Source organism: Pyrus communis, chromosome 14, assembly GCF_041283825.1.
Source record: "Pyrus communis isolate YQ-2024b chromosome 14, ASM4128382v1, whole genome shotgun sequence".
NCBI lineage: Eukaryota > Viridiplantae > Streptophyta > Magnoliopsida > Rosales > Rosaceae > Pyrus > Pyrus communis.
In genome coordinates this window covers 3,188,432-3,207,514 of record NC_142578.1, presented here as the reverse complement: position 1 = coordinate 3,207,514, position 19,083 = coordinate 3,188,432, and the positions used below count along the sequence as shown (strand labels likewise).

The 19,083-nt window shown below is 37.8% G+C and overlaps 3 protein-coding genes and 1 pseudogene across 4 annotated transcripts; 3 read left to right on the top strand and 1 right to left on the bottom strand.

The window, feature by feature from the left end:
- Positions 1 to 372: 372 nt before the first annotated feature.
- Positions 373 to 4,341, top strand: LOC137711904 (WRKY transcription factor 72A-like; annotated as a pseudogene). Its single transcript, XR_015955457.1, has 4 exons — positions 373 to 1,070; positions 2,342 to 2,907; positions 3,038 to 3,151; positions 3,271 to 4,341. The product of XR_015955457.1 is annotated as a WRKY transcription factor 72A-like (transcript).
- Positions 4,342 to 10,888: 6,547 nt separating this feature from the next.
- Positions 10,889 to 13,655, top strand: LOC137712555 (ubiquitin-conjugating enzyme E2 2). Its single transcript, XM_068451635.2, has 6 exons — positions 10,889 to 11,424; positions 12,006 to 12,147; positions 12,291 to 12,316; positions 12,706 to 12,795; positions 12,902 to 12,990; positions 13,242 to 13,655. The coding sequence occupies exons 2-6, from the start codon at positions 12,023 to 12,025 to the stop codon at positions 13,368 to 13,370; spliced, it is 459 nt and encodes a 152-aa protein (XP_068307736.1). The 5' UTR covers positions 10,889 to 11,424; positions 12,006 to 12,022; the 3' UTR covers positions 13,371 to 13,655.
- Positions 13,656 to 14,781: 1,126 nt separating this feature from the next.
- On the top strand, positions 14,782 to 16,076 carry LOC137713512 (F-box protein SKIP23-like). The gene has a single exon (XM_068452815.2). It carries the CDS (start codon positions 15,021 to 15,023, stop codon positions 16,044 to 16,046), a length of 1,026 nt encoding a protein of 341 aa, XP_068308916.1. The 5' UTR covers positions 14,782 to 15,020; the 3' UTR covers positions 16,047 to 16,076.
- Positions 16,058 to 18,666, bottom strand: LOC137713511 (uncharacterized). Its single transcript, XM_068452814.2, has 6 exons — positions 18,513 to 18,666; positions 18,325 to 18,427; positions 17,414 to 17,762; positions 16,802 to 17,276; positions 16,667 to 16,716; positions 16,058 to 16,499 (listed from the first exon to the last, which is right to left on the bottom strand). Exons 1-6 carry the CDS (start codon positions 18,547 to 18,549, stop codon positions 16,458 to 16,460), a joined length of 1,056 nt encoding a protein of 351 aa, XP_068308915.2. The 5' UTR covers positions 18,550 to 18,666; the 3' UTR covers positions 16,058 to 16,457.
- Positions 18,667 to 19,083: the final 417 nt, after the last annotated feature.

Sequence of the window (19,083 nt, the reverse complement as noted above, 5' to 3'; positions counted from 1 at the left end):
AAATGCATGGACAAATGAATCCAAGAAGAAAAATTCTTGAACTGACCATAATACTTGTAATTAACACCCATAGTTTACCTAAATCTTAACTTTTCTCAGTAGATACAAAACCCTAATACCCCACCCCTGAAAATAAATCTACAGACAAGGTTTGACCATGACCCGATCCCCATGTGACTTTTGTAACATACGAAACTTCAAAGCCTTCAAACTATTCAAAGTTTTGTCCATAGGCAATGCTAGGAAGATTAAAAGAAAAATTAATGAAAATGACTTGAAAACTTTAAGTTTTAATGATAAGGACAAAATAAAGGGTAAAATGAATAGTACTAGGATTGACTTTTTAGTGTAAAGATATGGTTTTTCATTACTTCAGTATTGATTAACGTATTTATTTCTTAGTGGTGACACGTTATTTAGTTTGCAAATTTAGTCTACAACCTTAATCTCCTTAGCATTACCCTTTGTCTCTCCTAGCATGTTATCTCAAACATTGACGTTGAATTCTCCTTCTTTGTTTTCTTCCTTTTTAACAAGATTATAATGAAATTGTTTATAATATTACTTAGCACAACAATTTAGTAATATTCATCTCGACTTTTAAGTAAAGAGGTTTTTGGTTCCACTCTCGTATGTGATGAGAAAACGGGTATCAAATTATAACTGACTCGACATATAGCATAGTCCAAATTTTAATGTAAGCGTAAATATATCGTTGTAGTGTGTATTTCTTTTGCTGCAATTGGAGAACGGGTGCAGTTCACATTTTGTGTGCCGTGGTCATTTAAATTATGAGCTTATTTTATAATAGTTATATAAGCTATCTCATCTTATATATGAGTTTAACAATTTCAAACTTTTAAAGGGTTGAGTCAAACTGCACGCTGTCTATATAAGCAGAGTAGAGATTGAGGAGGCCCTAGAAAAAGGAGAGAAAACTGAAGAAAACAATGGAGACTGCTTCGGGAAAGTCTAATAGCCGTGGAGGATCAGAGATGGAAGAGAAAAGAGTAGTACTTGAATCTATTAGTAGCGCTGATGATCAAGAAGCTGGTTACAAAGAAGACATTGTAAGTGAAAATAATAATAATAATAATAATAATATTGCATCTAAAGTTTGTTTCTGTTTTCTTTCCAAATCTATCAGAAATTCAAGAAATCTTGTATATATATGTTATACATGTGTGTGAGTGTGTGTGTGTGTGTGTGTGGAGATTGAGCTTGTGATTTGGGAGAATTTATGCAATTTTTGAAGATTACAATCTATTTTTATCTTATTTGTACACACAGAAAAAAATTTTGGTATGAGTTTTGATCTATAACAAGGGTTCTAAATGGCCAATATTTGTTATGGATTTTAACTTTATATATGTTAAGTACCTTTGAACTTGAAGGAAATATTATCCCTTTTTCTTGAAATCAATTTTTTTTTTTTTTTTTTTTTTTTTTGGCCAAAGAAATCAATAGGCTTTCTAATATTAGCATGATTTCTTGTATTATATTTTTTATATAGTTCTTTTGAATTTCACGTAAATAAAACGTGGATAAATATCTTTCATCAATCCATTGGATTTAAATCCATCTCTCACTGATCTGAATCTTCTCCCCAAGTTATTGGATTTACATGCATGCGCAACTTGATTAACTATATTTGAAAGGTAATTAAATCGTGAGCAGATACATATTTTTCATTATTAGAAGTCCATGAATTTAAGGTACATTTACCATCAATCAACATCCACAATTTGCTTTCATTATTTAACAAAGATAGTGAAGTATTGAAATGGGGTGGTGCCTAAACCAGAGCTAATTTGGCCATCTAGCTAGCGGTTTGAAGACAGGGATGTATGACTTATGGCTGCCTAGAGTTGTATGCTTTTGTTTTAAGTATAAGACCTTTGATTCAGATTAGGAATGATCATTTAATAAGGACCAAGCAACGGTGTTAATAGGGTTAGCCTAGTGGTGGCTAAATTCATGTAACAAAAAAAAAAAAAATGCAATGGTGTCCGGTTGATCATTATTAACTCTTATAATTTAACATGTAACACTGCAGGTTTGATTATTCTTCAATCTTTCAATGAATTTTTATAACTATATATGTATGATACTAATTGAACAGATGTCAACCACAAGTAATATAAAGGGGTCCTGGGCGGAACCTGATCATTCAGTGGCATCTACTTCATCAAGTCTAAAGGAACAGGTACTTATGTTCACTTTGTTTATTATCACACACGTGCACGCGCGCGCGCGCACACACATACATACTTATATATGAAGAAAACCAAGGGCTAGAGAGAACTAATTTTTCTGAGTTTATTTCTCAAATATTTCATAGGATTATCAGCTTGAATCTGCTAGAGCGGAAATTGGTAAAGTTAGAGAAGAAAACCAAAGGCTGAAGAAGTACCTGGATCGGATAACGGAGGACTACCAGACACTTCAAATGCAGTTCTATGACATTCAACAAAAAGCAAACAAGTCCAAGGACATTGCCATTCCAAGTACTATTAAGAAATATAACCAAGACGAGGAATCCGAGCTTGTGTCACTCAGCCTCGGATCATTTTCTGGAAAACCAAAATGGAACCAAAAGAATGATAAAAACCCTAGCACTAGTCAAGGGAAAGTAGAAAACGAGTCAGATGGAGAAAGCTTGTCTTTGGGGCTAGACTGCAAATATGAAGCAGATAAGTCAAGTGCTACAACTGATCAAGTTCCCTTGGCAAATCCAAGCCCTGGAAGCAGCCTTGAAGAAGTGCCCAATGAAGAAGCTCGTAAGACTTGGCCACCAAAAAAGGTTCTCAAGACAATGAGATCAAGTGCTATAGAAGATGAAGTTGCGCAACAGGCCCAGCCAAGAAAGCTAGGGTTTCAGTGAGAGCTAGATGTGACACCCCAACGGTTAGTTTACGCACATATTAGTGATATTAAGTAGTTTAAATGCATGCAATTAAAAATGGAATTTACTAAAGATTGGTTAATTGTAACCATGAGATTTTATTTACTAAAGTATAATTTTACTTGGACACAGATGAATGATGGATGCCAATGGAGGAAATATGGGCAAAAGATTGCAAAAGGAAATCCATGGCCTCGTGCTTACTACCGTTGCACCATTGCACCTTCGTGTCCAGTAAGAAAACAGGTAAATGCATGCACCTCACTATGTCGGTGAGTGACACATCACCTGTCACATAATACGATACACTATATGGTATCTAAAACTATTTTGTACGCTAATTTTTTGATTTGCAATTAATTTAGGTACAAAGGTTTGCAGAGGACATGTCCATCTTAATCACCACCTATGAAGGAACACACAATCACCCACTTCCAATGTCAGCCACAGCTATGGCTTCCACTACCTCTGCAGCTGCTTCCATGCTATTATCCGGTTCATCATCTTCAATCTCTGGCAGCCTGAACCCATCAACAATCGCTGCGCACGATCTTCATGGTTACAATTTCTACCTTTCTGACAACTCAAAATCCAGATTCTACAAACCCAACTCTTCACTCTCATCTTCTCTCCCAACAATCACCTTAGACCTCACTTCAAACCCTTCATCAACATCCAATTCCTTGTCCCATTTCAACAAATTCTCTTCTTCATCAAGTTCTTCCCGTCAACTTTACCCTTCCACCAGCCTCAACTTTGGATCAAATTCTGAGTCGAACACGAACATATCTTGGAGGACCCACTTACCTGAGTTACCTCCAGACAATATCAGTAACAAGAATCAAATTGCACCACTAAGTAGTCTTGGAATCAGGCAGCAGCCCCTGCAAAACAGCATGTACCAAAACTGCATGCAGAAGAATATTAACCCTAACCCTAATCCCCCTCAAGGAGTTCCGCATCAGTTTCAACCAGACTCTATTGCAGCTGCAACCGAGGAAATCACAGCTGACCCTAGCTTCCAATCCGCCTTAGCCACCGCCCTTACATCAATCATTGGCAACAACAGTACTGCTACTCTTTCTCCATTCCTTCAGTCACAGATAGGGAATAAACAGTAGCATTGGATGTGTTAGTGTGTAAATTGTGATATGATATGGTAGTGTAGTTCTAGCTCATATTGCTAGAATAATTAGTTAAATGTTGATTTGGTTGTATCTTTCTTATTTGAGTCTCATAGGTCTTAAGTAAGTAAGGTGCCAAGTGTCTACATCTCATAGGGTGTAAGATGGAGGGTTGAGATTGTCTATGATGTATTTTGAATACTGCCAAAAGTGTATAACCGTTAGAAGTGTGAGTAGTTTATTCTTACTCTCTCTCTCTAGTGGATATTATGGTGAATGTGTGTGAATGAAATAGCAGAGTCATATTCTCTATTGCCTCTCTCTTCTCTCTCACATCATCTTCCATCTTTGTACTGGAATTACTCTAAATTCCTTGTGAATCTGTGAAGTCATAGCTCACAGTGTACTAATTTCTTCCTCACTCTAACATGGCCTCAGAGCCAGGTTCGGTTTGAAAACTCTGGGTGTTAATTATGTGAGTGTTCATTCTCGCAACATCTCATTGTAAGGAAATCAGTGAGAGCGAGAGGTGTGATCTTAGTCTAACATGGCTAGGTTTGGTGGAGGGGAGCTTCGTGCTCCTATATTTATAACTTCAATTGCTGGAAAATTTGAATGAAAACAATTTTTCGATCTCATGAGTTATGGAGTATTGTTGAGACGAGTTTTTCTTTTCCATAGAAGGCGAAGGAAGAGATAACAGAGGCGGAGATGAAGCTACATCGTGAAAATCTGGTCAAGGATGCAAAGGCTTTTAGAATCATTTAAGGAGTCGTATTGGATCAAATTTTTCCATGCATTGCAACTTTGAAAACTGCAAAAGCATCATAAGATGTTCGGAAGCAAAAGTTCGTAGGAGACAAACAAGTACAATCTATGAAATTACAGGGTCTTCTTCGTGACTTTGTGTATACTCGTATGGGTGAAAATGAATCTCTAGCTGTATATCTGGCTAGGTTGTTTGATTTGATAAATTAGATTGTAACATCTCATATCAACCAAAGGAGAATGAGTGATGTGTCTTATATGTACATGCCTACCTCCTATAGCACGAGTCCTTTTGGGAACTCACTAGCTTCGGATTCCATCGAACTCCGAAGTTAAGTGAGTTTGGGCGAAAGCAATCCTAGGATGAGTGACTCACTGGGAAGTTCTCGTGTAAGTTCCCAGAAACAAAACCGTGAGGGCGTGGCCAGGGCCCAAGGCGGACAATATCGTGCTACAATGGAGTCGAGACTGAATTTGACACAGATGAAAAGTTATGGTGAAGATCTTAGTAATCAGATAATTATACAAAAGTTGTTGATCAGTTTACCCAAAATATATGATAGTATAACTTCCGTTATAGAAAATACTAAAGATATTGATGTGATTGATGCACAAGATATGGTTGCCATATTAAAAGGGTATGAACCGAGGTTAACTAGACATGGAGAAAGTAGTACTGAGCGTGCATTTGCTAGTCTAGATATTTCACCTAAGAATAGTAAAATTGGTAATCAAAAATACCAACGCTAGTGAAACAAAATTTCAGAAGAATTTCAAGTTCAAAGGGAAGCAATGGAATAACAAGTCCTCCAGGTGTAAGGAATGAAACTAGCAATATTGGTGGTGCTTGCAGATATTGTGATAGGCTACACTATGGAGAGTGTTGGCTGAAAGCGAATGTAAAATGTCACAAGTATGACAAACTTGGTCATATTGCCAGGGTTTGCAATCTCAATAAGAATGTTCAACAAGGGAACTTTGCAAACAAAGTGGAAGAACCTAGAAATCTTTTCCTAGTTAAGCAAACAACTGAAGTGAAAAATGTGAGTGACATCTGGTATATAGACAGTGGATGTAGTAATCATATAACCTCTAGAGAGGATCTACTTGTGGACATTGACAGAAGTATTAAAGCAAAAGTGCAAGTTGGCACATGGGTTCTCATTGATGTGAAAGGCAAAAGAACTCTTGTTAATGACACTGAGAAGGGGAAAAAGTACATAAAAGAAGTCATGCTAGTACTTGGACTTGCAGAGAATTTACTCAGTGTTGGACAAATGACTAAACATGGGTATTTTCTTGTGTTTGGTGACTATAAGGTGGATATCTTTGACAACAAGACATTGACAAACTTGGTGGTCAGTGTGAAGCAAAAGTGGAACATGTGCTTTCCACTAGTATTCAAATCTAATGATCAATTGGTATTGAAGGCTAACGTGCAGCGATGTTCTACAATGTGGCATAGAAGATTTGGACACCTAAATTATAGGAGTTTGAAGCAGTTGCAGGAACATGATATGGTTCTTGGATTACCTATAATGCATGACAGTGAAGGTGTGTTGTCAATGATGTGCATTGAGAAAGAATCACAGGGAGTCTTTTTCAAAAGAATCAACTTGGAGAGCAAATATGCCACTGGAGCTAATACACTCAAATATGTGTGGCCCTATGCAAACACCAACAATGAGTGGAAATAGATACTTCATTACATTCATTGATGACTACTCAAGGATGTGCTGGATCTATTTCTTGAAACACAAGTCAGAAGTCTTCCATGTGTTCAAGAAGTTTAAGGCTATGGTAGAGCTTCAAATTGGTTATTCTGTGAAGAAATTAAGAACATATAGGGGCGAAGAATTCACTTTGAGTAAATTTGAAAAGTTCTATAAATCTTTGGGATTGGAGAGGCAGCTCACTATTGCATACTCTCCACAACAGAATTGAGTTGTAGAAAGGAAGAACATAACTATAGTGGAGATGACAAAATGCATATATGTTGCATGAGAAGTCTTCCATAAAATCTATGGGGTGAAGCAATGAACACATCTATGTATTTGCTAAACAAATGCCCCACAAAAGCATTGAAGAATATTACACCCTTTGAGAAGTTTAGTGGAAGAAAACCTAGAATTAAACACCTGAGAATGTTTGGCTCAGTGTGTTATTCTCTTGTTCCAGGAAATCTGAGACATAAATTGGAAGAAACTAGTGTCATTGGTATCTTCATTGGATATGGCACTTGTGAGAAAGGGTATAGAATGCTTAATCTTGAAACATAGAATGTGATACTCTCAATGGATGTGATTTTTTTATGAGAATGGTAAATGGGAATGGGAGAAACATAAAGTCAAGGAATTGTGCATTCCATTTTCTGCAAATGAATCTTTGGAAATGAATGAAGTTGATGAAGATGTTATATCTGGAGGTTCGCAATTTCAAATTGAAGGCTCTCTAACTACTGTCTATGGTGAATCAAGCAGTGCTATTTCTACATCTTAGTATGATCATAGTCCACTGAGATATAGAAACTTGAGTGAGATTTATGAGAGATGTCATGTGTGTATCATTGAACCAGAGTGTTATAATGAAGCTACACAAAATGAAGCATAGAAGAAAGCAATGAAATATGAATTTGGCATGATTGAGAAGAATCAAACTTGGGAATTGGTAAGAAAACCATTTGATAAGCCTGTGATTGGTGTGAAATGGGTGTATAAAAGGAAGTTGAACTTAGATGGCTCAGTTCAAAATAACAAAGCTAGACTTGTTGCAAAAGGCTATGCACAAAAGCTTGGGATAGATTATAATGAAACCTTTGCACCTGTTGCTAGGTTAGACACAATAAGAACTCTGATTGGATTAGCTGCAAAGAACAAGTAGAAGCTATTTCAATTGGATGTGAAATCAGCTTTCTTAAATGGTGTGCTAGAAGAGGAGGTGTATGTAGATCAACTAGACGGGTTCATTGTGAAATGAGAGGAGGATAAGGTTTACAAACTGCACAAGGCCTTATATGGTTTAAAACAGACACATAGGCTTGGTATGGAGAGATAAATTCATACTTTACACTGTGTGGTTTCAAAAAGAGCACTAGTGAGGCAACATTGTATACCAAGTGTAGAGGAGACTCAGAGATGATTATAGTATCAATTTATGTTGATGATATAATATACACTGGAAGCTATGAAGAGTTAATGGATGAATTCAAAACTGATATGATGCATAAATATGAAATGACTGATATGAGACTTCTACATCATTTCTTTGGTATGGGAGTAATGCAAACTGAAGAATGCATTTTCATACATCAAAGAAAGTATGCCTCATCTCTGTTAAAGAAATTTAAACTCCAGGATTGTAAACCCGTTAGCACTCAACTTGTACCAAGTGATAAACTGAGGAAAGAAAATGAAAGTGGAGTTGCGGATGAAGCCCAGTGTAGAAAAATTGTGGGGAGTTTATTGTATCTCACAGCAATTAGACCTGACATAATGCATGTTGTATGTTTGTTAGCAAGGTTTATGCATTGTCTTACTAACAAGCATTATGGGACAGGAAAGAGAATTCTAAGATATGTTCAGGGGACTCTTGATTTTGGCTTGGAGTACAAGAAAGGCAAATGAGCAATTTTGATAGGATTCGGTGACAGTGATTGGAGTGGTTCAGAAGAAGACATGAAAAGCACATCTGGGTATGCTTTTACCTTTGGCGGTGGAGTTTTCTCTTGGGCTTTAGTCAAACAACAATGTGTTGCCTTATCCACAGCTAAAGCAGAGTATATTAGTACATTTGAGGAAACAACACAGGCTACTTGGCTAAGATTTGTTCTGGAAGACTTTGGTGAAGTGTAATATGTTGCAACACCAATGAATTGTGACAATACTTCAGCCATTGCTATCACCAAGAATCCTATCTTTCATCAGAAAACCAAGCATATAAACAGAAGGTACCACTTCATAAAAGAGGCATTGCAACAAGGAGTGATCGATTTGGTTCACTGTCCTACAAAGGAGCAAGTTGTTGATATCTTTACAAAGGCATTAGCAAAGGAGCTATTCACCTATCTCAGAGAACTTGGTGTGAAGTCCGTTCACAATTTAAAGGGAGCTGTTGGTGTGTAAATTGTGATCTGATATGGCAGTGGTAGTTCTAGCTCATATTGCTAGAATAATTAGTTAGATGTTGATTTGGTTGTATCTCTCTTATTTGAGTCTCATAGGTCTTAAGTAAGTAAGTTGCCAAGTGTCTATATCTCATAGGGTGTAAGATGGAGGGTTGAGATTGTCTTTGATGTCTTTTAAATACTGCCAAAAGTGTATAACCGTTAGAAGTGTGAGTATTTTATTCGTACTCTCTCTCTAGCAGATATTATGGTGAATGTGTGTGAATGAAATAGCAGAGTCATATTGTCTGTTGCCTCTCTCTTCTCTCTTACATCATCATCTTCCATCTTTGTACTGGAATTACTCTAAATTCCTTGTGAATCCGTGAAGTCATAGCTCACAGTGTACTGATTTCTTCCTCACTTTAACAGGATGTGCATCAAGCTATTTGAACAAAACAACTCCAGAGAATTCGCAGCTCGGGAGCCTAATGTTTCTGCCACCTTCATTCCCATTTTCAAGTGCCCCCAAGAATGCATCGATCTACATCACCTGACGATACTAAAGGCCATAAGAGTTTATAGTTTTTGAATTGAATAATAATATTTATTAATTTGTTAATAATTAATTAATTCAAACAAGGTAATTAAACTGAGTTTGAATTTTTGTGTATTAGTTTGTTTTTTTTAAGATACAAAGTGGTGATGGTATGGCTGTAAATTGTCTTTACTCCTAAACGTGGATATACGTGAAAAGGATTGACAACGAGATTAGCTGACATAAGCTTTGATATTTTTAATTAAGTGTTGCGTGACCAAATACATCTCTATCACTTTGGTGTACCTTTTTTTTTTTTTGGACAAGAATTGATAGTGATTTTTCATGAGACGATAACAGTTACAAAAATGGTTATATGGATATATTCTTCAGTGACGTTAGATGAACGCTCTACGACGCTTAATGTGAAAGTGGCGAAATGAAAACGAGGTGAAAAGGTGAAATTAAAACCCAACCAAGCCCCACCGTAAGTTCTTTGCTTGATATGATCTGCATCCTTTTTCAGCTAGCTCGTGACTTGTAAGGGAGACAATGAAGGAGCAAGAGGAAATGACAACATTTTCAGATTGGCTAAAGGTGAAATTAAAACCCAACCAAGCCCCACCGTAAGTTCTTTGCCTGATATGATATGCATCATTTTTCAGCTAGCTCGTGACTTGTAAGGGAGACAATGAAGGAGCAAGAGGAAATGACAACATTTTTAGCTACACATGGTTGGTGTGTCATGAATACAGTGTGATTATAATTTGTAAAGAGCAAACCATACATTGTATTCCTGGTTCATGAATGCAATGTCGTTCTATGAATCTCATGCACGTCGGTGAGACTGTTGTCTATGTACAAGTATGATATTTGATAATGAATTGTCAATTAATACTTGTCTTTCCTTAATACGAATGTTGTGTAAGAATAAGCATTAGTATCAGTATGGAGAATCGGTTATTGGTTTCAAGTTTGGATAGAAAGACTTGATAAGAATGGATTATTAATCCATGTTGTTCTAGGATTAAAAGAACAAGAAACTGAATTTACTATGGAAACGATTTTAGTTTCATAGGATTGTGTTTTATATATACTGGCCTACGTTCTCACAGATATAACGCTCAATTTTGAACTAAGACCCATTATTAGTATGCGCCTTTTTTTCTTCTTCTTTTTTCTGGGGAGAGGATTGTTCTTTGTTGCTGGTATTGATCATGGCATCATCATGAACTGAAGCATCTATATGTATGTTCTCCATATATAATGGTTGCGAAATATGATTTGTGTTTTGATGGTTGTGACTCATATCACATGATGTCGGATTCTATGTTAATTCTAATAAGTTATTCATATAATCATGTGTCAATGCTACCGTTAATGTTATACTGTTAAAATTTATCTTATTTTACAATGAACTTCATATGCATTAACGATTGACAATTGTCCATACACTAGTATCATTATCAAAATTCAAACTCAGAACTTTACGTGCAAGAACAAATGCTCCTCTGACTCGAATGCAAGGTTTGATAATTACAGTCAAATCATATGACAACCCAAAGATGGATTATGATATGAGAATGGTAGCTCTTGAGCCTCTCAAAGAAATAGAAACACCACAAAAATTAAAAAGAAAAAGGGTAGAGACAATATTCCTCCCTTCACATTTTTAGGAGAAAAGCTGACAAAGAAACGGAAGGGCAGCTAGCATGTAGGGACGGTGCTGAGTAGACCGACCCCAACCGCACCACAAAATTCCCAAATTCTTACACTTGATATTGATATAATAAAGCTAAATTACAAAACAAAACTCCACCCTCTCTCTCCCTCACAGTGGCTCTGTGTTCCTCTCCCCACCAAACCTAATGGCTTCGGCTTCGATCTGATCAAACCCACCTCGGAAACCCCTTCTTTGATTACCATCTTCAGCGACCCAATTCGGAGCCTGCTCGGATCGGGACCTCTCGGAGATTCGGAGCTCCAGGTGAGATAATCTTCCTCTAATTTTCCCCAAATTGTGTTCAATCTCTGTTGTTTTAATTTATTTTCCATTTTACTGTTAAAATCGATTGATATTTTAGGCGGTAGCGCATGTATAAACAGAAAAATTCAATTTTTGTGTTGGATTGGGGTCAAATTGTCTAGCTTTATTGGCTTTTTGGTACCCTGAGTATTTGTAATCTGAATATGAATTTACGGCGTTTTTGTTGGTGTTGAATTAGTGAAGAAAGGATGCTTCTTTACGTTGTCATGCATATTTATAAACATCTGAAAAGCTGCTTAATTGAAGTGAAATTTCCAGTTTTTGAGCTTGATTTCAGGTCTTGAGATTTTAATATGTCTGTGCTTAGCTCAGCTGAGCTATCTACGGCGTAATTAAAAGTATTTGTATTGGTAATTATGTGTTTCCGTTGCGCAAATTGAGTTGCCCCAATATCTGTTGTGTGCAATGTGGTGTAGAAAAGTGGTTTTTGATGTTGCATTGGAAAACAAGATGAAATTGGTTTCATTCAATGCATAGTTAATCTAAAATACGGTTTATTAAAATGGGTTGATGATATAGAGGTGGTAGCAAATTAGCGATGTCGACTCCTGCAAGGAAGAGGCTGATGAGAGACTTCAAGAGGCTGCAACAGGACCCGCCTGCAGGGATTAGTGGGGCTCCCCATGATAACAATATAATGCTGTGGAATGCTGTTATATTTGGGTAAGTTGGAAAATTGCAATGAGTATAAGAAATCTACTGTTGTTTTCTCTTCTATTACGCAACATTAATATTTCATTTTTTTCGGTATGTTTAAGTACGGTTGGATAAGCAATTTCTCGTTTCTTGTCTGGTTTGGATTGCAGTCCGGATGATACTCCTTGGGATGGAGGTCAGTTAATCCTTGCACTGAACTTTTGATTATGTTCTTATGGGATATTTTATTCACCATTTTATATTCAGGGTTGGAGACAAACAGCCTGTACAGAACTTATGTTATGCTCTAGTTAAATAGCGTAGAATCACTATTTCTGTTTCTTTTGATTTTAATGAGTTTATACTTTCATCATGATGAATTATTTAGATCGCAGTCGGATGTATTATTTATTTCACCAAGTTCTTAAAATTTTTTACTTTCCAATTATAACTAATAAATTTCCTCCTTTGTTTGTGTAGTTGTGCTGTTTTTCTCATTGACGTGACAATTGTATGCATATTTCTGTTAAATAAGCTTAATTATGTTGATATATACATTAAATAACTTTGCTTGGAGCTATACAGGCACGTTTAAGTTGACTCTTCAGTTTACCGAGGATTATCCGAACAAACCACCAACAGTCCGATTTGTTTCTAGAATGTTTCATCCAAATAGTAAGTTGGAGCACACATATATTTGATATGAGCATTTGCTTTGTGTTAATTGTTAAACATTTCTCCTGTGGTTTCTAAATTCAAATTTTCTTTCAAATTTGGTCAGTTTACGCGGATGGAAGTATTTGTTTGGATATTTTACAGAATCAATGGAGTCCTATATATGACGTGGCAGCTATCCTCACGTCTATCCAGGTATGTTTGATTGTGTGCATAGCATTGTTGTTTCCTTGGTTATATTTATGAATTCAAAAAGCACGTAGCCAGGTATACGTGTGGCAAGAAGCATCTATATAGCTTATAACTAAAATGAGATCGTCTTTGGGATGTTAAAATTTTGTTTCTGCACCTTAGTGTCTCAAGGAAGGATATAGTAGTACCCTACAAATATAAACAGCGGTGTATACGTTGGGAAGATCCTAACTGTTTGCATATGCTTATTGCAGTCGCTACTATGTGATCCGAACCCAAACTCTCCTGCAAATTCAGAAGCTGCTCGCATGTTTAGCGAGAACAAGCGTGAGTACAACCGAAGAGTGAGGGAAATCGTGGAACAGAGTTGGACAGCAGACTAACCCCATCATGGGAGAGCTTGTAGGACAGTCCGAATTTGTTCGAAGGTATCTTATGAGTAGCATTGTTACTCTGAGCATCATTGTGCAAACTTATCAACATTTATCCTGTATTTTCAATGTTTTCTTCCCTAATCACGACGCTTAGGACTTGCTTTGTCTTTTAAGAATATGTCTTGCTAGTTGCCACTGGTAAAGCTCATGTAATGTAGTGTTGTGTATCATTTGCATTGGTTTGTTATGAACTTGGGTCGGAATTTGAAATGAAAAAATAGCGGTTTACTGCAATACCAGCAATTATTTTTCTTGGTTGGGTCGGATTGGAAACAAGCATTCCAATTCCAATTCAAAGAGTTTCGGAATCATCTGTCATACACGAAAATGAAGCGTTAGCTTTGCCTGGCATAGTCGTTTATCTTTTAGCTCAAGCAAAGTTTGTCATTTATTTTTATCCGAAACGTTTGTGAATTTTTTTTTTTTTTTTTTTTTCCCCTCTGCATCATAGTCTGTGATTTGTGTTAGGGATTGGTTTGCAGAAGAGAATATCATGATTCAGAAGAAATTAAGAAGCGACTAAAAGAAAATTAATTTATAAACAGAAGAAAGAAAGAAAAGAAAATTAATTAGCTAGGTTAATTAAGTTTTAACTATGTTTAGAAAATTTAATTTCTCATATAATCAGTAAAAATTTGGTCTCAGTTGACGGATGTCCAAGTTTTCTTTGTTTTATTTTTATTTTTTGAATTAAGTGCATTTTTACACCCTCCACCTTTGGAAAGAGATCCTCTGCAGATTTCTTTCACCAAATTCACCCAATCAATCGATTCGGGTTTTTGAAATTTGATCAAACGGCTAAAAACAGGGGGTTCTTTTAAAAGTGATAATAACTTTAGCTGTTGGATCAAATGTCAAAGATCCGAATTAGATGATTGGATGAATTTGGTGGAAGGGATCCGGAGAGGATCCCTTTCCTCCACCTTTAAGTTTACGTGATTTTAACAGAGGACACAAATTTTCAAATTTTTTACGTTGTACTTTGAAAGTATAAATATTATACAAAAAACAGTTCAATAGCTAGAGTGTACGAAAAAGTTAAAGAGTTTTAAAAAGACCGGTTGCGGTCCACCGGTCCATTGTGCCCGCGTAATCTGATGTGGGACAGTGCAATCAATAGATGTAGGGTTTTTATACAAAAAAAATCTCGATACAATTAGAAGTGAAATTATTTAATATAAGTTGTGATTTGTTTTTAAAAAAAAACGAAACTATTTATTCAAATCTAAAAAACCTCTCCTATGCACCTGCTCTAGTCAATTATTGATTGTAAAAATCTTTTTATGTCGTTCTATAATTACAAAGAATGTTTTGGACTATATTGTAAAAATCTACGATTCACTATAAAAGTATATTTTGGACTTTCCAAACTTCAGCCCTAAGTTGTACTGTTTATATATGATGAACTTCCCAAACAAGTAATCAAAACTTAATAAAGCGGTCACTTACCCTCCTGGTCCAAGCTATTTGGGAACTCCACTGTGTGTGTGTATATATCTTCAGACTCGTTCCATCATTATTCAGAACTTCCATTACCTAGCTTGTACGTAGCTTTGTCATCTCCAGAAATCGAACCCTAATATTCGTTCACTACCCAACATGTTGGTCGACCTTGCCCACAATCCTCTCCCTCTCGACTTCCCATGGCTCATGCTTCCCGACCACCACCGTCACCACCACCACGACGTTCATGACGGCGCTGAAGCTTACGAAAACCAAAACCTGAAGTGTTTCTTCAGCCTTTACACCCACCAAACCCACTGTCTCGAACTGCCCGAGGCTTTCGAAAAGACTGTATGTGGCTCGTCATCGGGGTGGCTAATCTTGCGTGATGAAACCACGTCGTTGGTCACCCTCCTCAACCCTCTCAACCGCGCCCAAATCGCTCTCCCACAGCTCTCCTCCTCTCCGTTTTACGATCAAGACCCTTCACGTGTTCTTCACAAAGCTGTGCTATCCTCAGACCCTTCTCGCGATCCGTTTGATTACAAAGTGTTGGCGATTTTCGGAGAGAAGCGAAGGCTCATATGCTACAAAGCGAGGGACAAGACATGGACAGTGCTACAAGATGCGGGGAATAACTATGAAGACATTATTTTGTTTAACGGGGAGGAGTTGCTTGCCACTACTGAGATTGGAAAGCTCGTTTCGTGCAATCTTGATGACGATGGCTGTTTTTCGCCGAGCGTTGATGAAATCGCTCCCCCTTTTACCTTCAAAGGAGGCAAAGTCTATCTTGTCGGCATTGGCGGAGAGCTCGTGATGCTGATAAGATTTGTGCAGGACAACCCTCGTTACGGCCATGAGACTTACGACTTTGAGGCTTACAGGTATGATCAGTTTGATAGCGAATGGGAACCCATCAATGTCTTAGGGGAGTGGACAATTTTCGTGGGGCATAACCACACTACCGCCATTAAAGCTCAAGATTTCAAGGGGCTAATAAAACCCAACTGTATCTATTTCACTGACGATAGTGTGGACATGGAAGATAGCTTGATGGTTGGCCACGATTCGGGAGTATTTAGCATGGAAGACAGAAAAATTGAGCCGCTCGGATGTGAATTGAGTGGATTCATGTATGTTTGGCCGCGTCCGGTCTGGTTTATGCCTAGCATGGCTTGAAACATGAATTATTTATTTTGAATCATGACATTCTGATTTGCAATTCAATCCAGAACATAAATCACAGGTTACTATACTGCAGAAAAGAAAAGAAAAAATCGCAAACGCTCGGATAAAAAGAAATCACAAGCTATACCTAAGCTAAAAAATATAAGAATATGCCAGAAAATAGTACAGACTTGACCAACAAATACTTTGGTTCAGCACAAGACATCACCAGCAAACTGTATCACAATAACCAAACAAAGCCCGGTTTTAATCCAACCGCAGACAAATACTACTGTTTAGCTTATAGACCAAAAAACTTTGAGCCTCCGATCCGAAATCTTTACACAGGAAACCCTCACAATGAACAAAATGAAGACAAACCCAACAAGAACATGAGAACAGGCATCAACATTTTCTGTATGTTTACACTTCAGTCACATTGATAGCTTCCGTCGAGGGAGCATCCTACAGCAGACAGATAAAGATACTGTCAGTGTTAATCAAATAAGATTTCTCTAAACCTCAAGAAGCCGATTCATTTCAGAAGAGTTTAGAGCAAATCAAATCGTAGTGTAACAAACAAGGCTAACTGATTATGCGAAATCATAGTGAACAAACAAAATTAAATTCACCTGGTTTTCTTTGTTCTCCTGAAGTCCTTCTGCGGCAGGGTTAATTGAGTCTGCGGCAACGTTGAACCATCAAATAATGCACACCAAAGTAACAAGGAAAGATGATTACACCTAGGACACACTCGACGCACTAACCTTGTTCACAAGCAGTTTGATTCCCCTGCTTCTTCTTCCTGTCCTTTACTTTGTTAGAATCTTGCACATTTGGCTTCTGGGGTTTCTTCACAGTAGACACGCGAGCTCCATTGTCAGATACAGGTCCTGAATTCGAAGTATTCTTCACCGAAGATGACCTGGTCCTGGCTGCCGGAGTGCTTTTCGAGGCAATCTCCTTCTTGGCTGTGGCCTTCTCTGGAGAAACTTGAGCAGCTTTAATGTTCAATGACTTGGGTTTCAGTTTCCCACTTGCCATTGTAGAAGAGCAGCTCTTGGCATCATCATCAGAAGATCGGGTCCCCTCTTCCGGCACCTGAGAACAGGTTTCGGAGACCTGAGCCTGCTCATTTACTGCAACGCTTTTGCTCTCCAGTAATTCCTTCAGAGGGTCTTCAAGGTCACTAAGCTCGTAGCGATCAACATAAGATTTGAGCTCATAACGCAGTTGAAGAGACTGAAAATTTTTGAAAACGACGACAAAGTCAGTTCATCTCCCATTGACATGTAATTTATAGTGGATAAGAAGTCAAATGTTCAACCACAAAAGCAGGTGAAATGGGAAATTGAAACAATGGGACACACAAGTTGTACCTCACATTCAGCCTCCAAGGCTAGTTTGAAAAACCCGAGTGAAATCGAGTGCTTGCCAGCAGCCTCAGACAGCTTAATCTGCTGCAGCCAGTAAGATGGTGAGGCCAGAACATTGAACTTCTTCCGGCTTGTTGGTCTAGAAACATCAGAAGAAGCAGGGGAGTCACTTCTCACAGACCTCCTTGATCTAGCCTCGGAAATCACAGTGATGTTGCCACCAATTTTCGGAGCTGGAGTAGTGGGCGGCTTGGAAGGAATGGAAAACCTTCGGGTCGGCTTGGCAGGCTTGTCCTTGCCAGAGAGATCAAGAACCCCCACACTTTTACTCATATTTGATGCAGGCCTTCCCCTAAAACATAGTTAACATCCCACATAAACCTCAACCAATTATCGGTCGTGTGTTTCTAAGCAAAACCAGTCTGCTTATGCAGAAAATACACAACCAGGGTGAAAAATCACAAGGGAATTGGGACTAATCTATAGCTTAACAAGTGACTTTTGTAACCCCAAAACCCGAAAAACGTAACGCGTAACTCTATTCTCAAGTGACAAAACCTATCAGCAATTAGCAGATATAGACTGCCAAAGATTGCAAAACACAGTACAAACTCAGCATTGCTCAAGCTACTCCACCAATTATCCGCAACAGAAGTTTGATTCTGTTTCCCTAAAATCAATTAACATTTGCTAATATACCATCAAAATTTTCAATTTTTGTGAATTGGGGACACCTTACATGTCTAAAATTTCCTCCAATATTTGATTTTTCACCCCAATTTGATCAATTAAATGGCTTTGCTTACAGCTATCCTCGAAACATGTACTCGAAACCATCCCCATCACCAGATTCAAATTGCAAGTGGAATCATATAAAACATCAGCCCTATCACATCGCCATCGTCAAATCATACCTCTTGGTGGCAGAATTGTTAGAGGAGGGTTCAGTGGCCGCCACCAGCGGCTTCTCCTCCTTCGATTTAGTCCCCGAACGGAGAGCATACCGAAGAAGCTTTCCTGAAACAACCAGCACCCACACCCCAATTTCACAACAATTTTCATAAAATCCACAAAACAAACCCCACAAAGATTTTGAATTTACCAGACTGGGCAGATTGAGCAGATTGTGGCTCCTCCATTCGATCGATGAATCGATTGATTTCTCGAAATTCTTCTTCTTTCCTTCACTTGCGTAAGCAGCAATGAATCAGACACCGGCTTTTATATTCAATTTCCCTCTTTTTCCTTTTTTTTTCCCTTTTTTTTTTTTTTTTTTTTTGAGTTAATTGTTTGGGCGGGAAAACTGTAGGAATACCCACAAGGCAAACTCAAATTCTGCCACACGCGCCTTAACGACGGAATCTCCCCTACTCGCGTTCTTATGCGCGCATGTCCTGAACATTATCCACGTGTTAGAATATTGTTCGCCACAGTGGACTTAGTCAGCGGACTTCGGAGCGGATGGGATCTACGATCTGATGTGGACGCGTGTGATGATGAAGGTAACGGCTGGCGCCTCACGGGGCCCGTTGATTTTATAATTTTAGGAGATAAAATTCGAAATTTCGAATTTCAAATCGCGAGCCGTTAAAACTGCTTTTGCGGTTGAGAATTTAGAAGAGGTAGACGGAGGGCGTTTTTTCAGCTTTTACCTTTTGTCTCCCGGTCAAAAA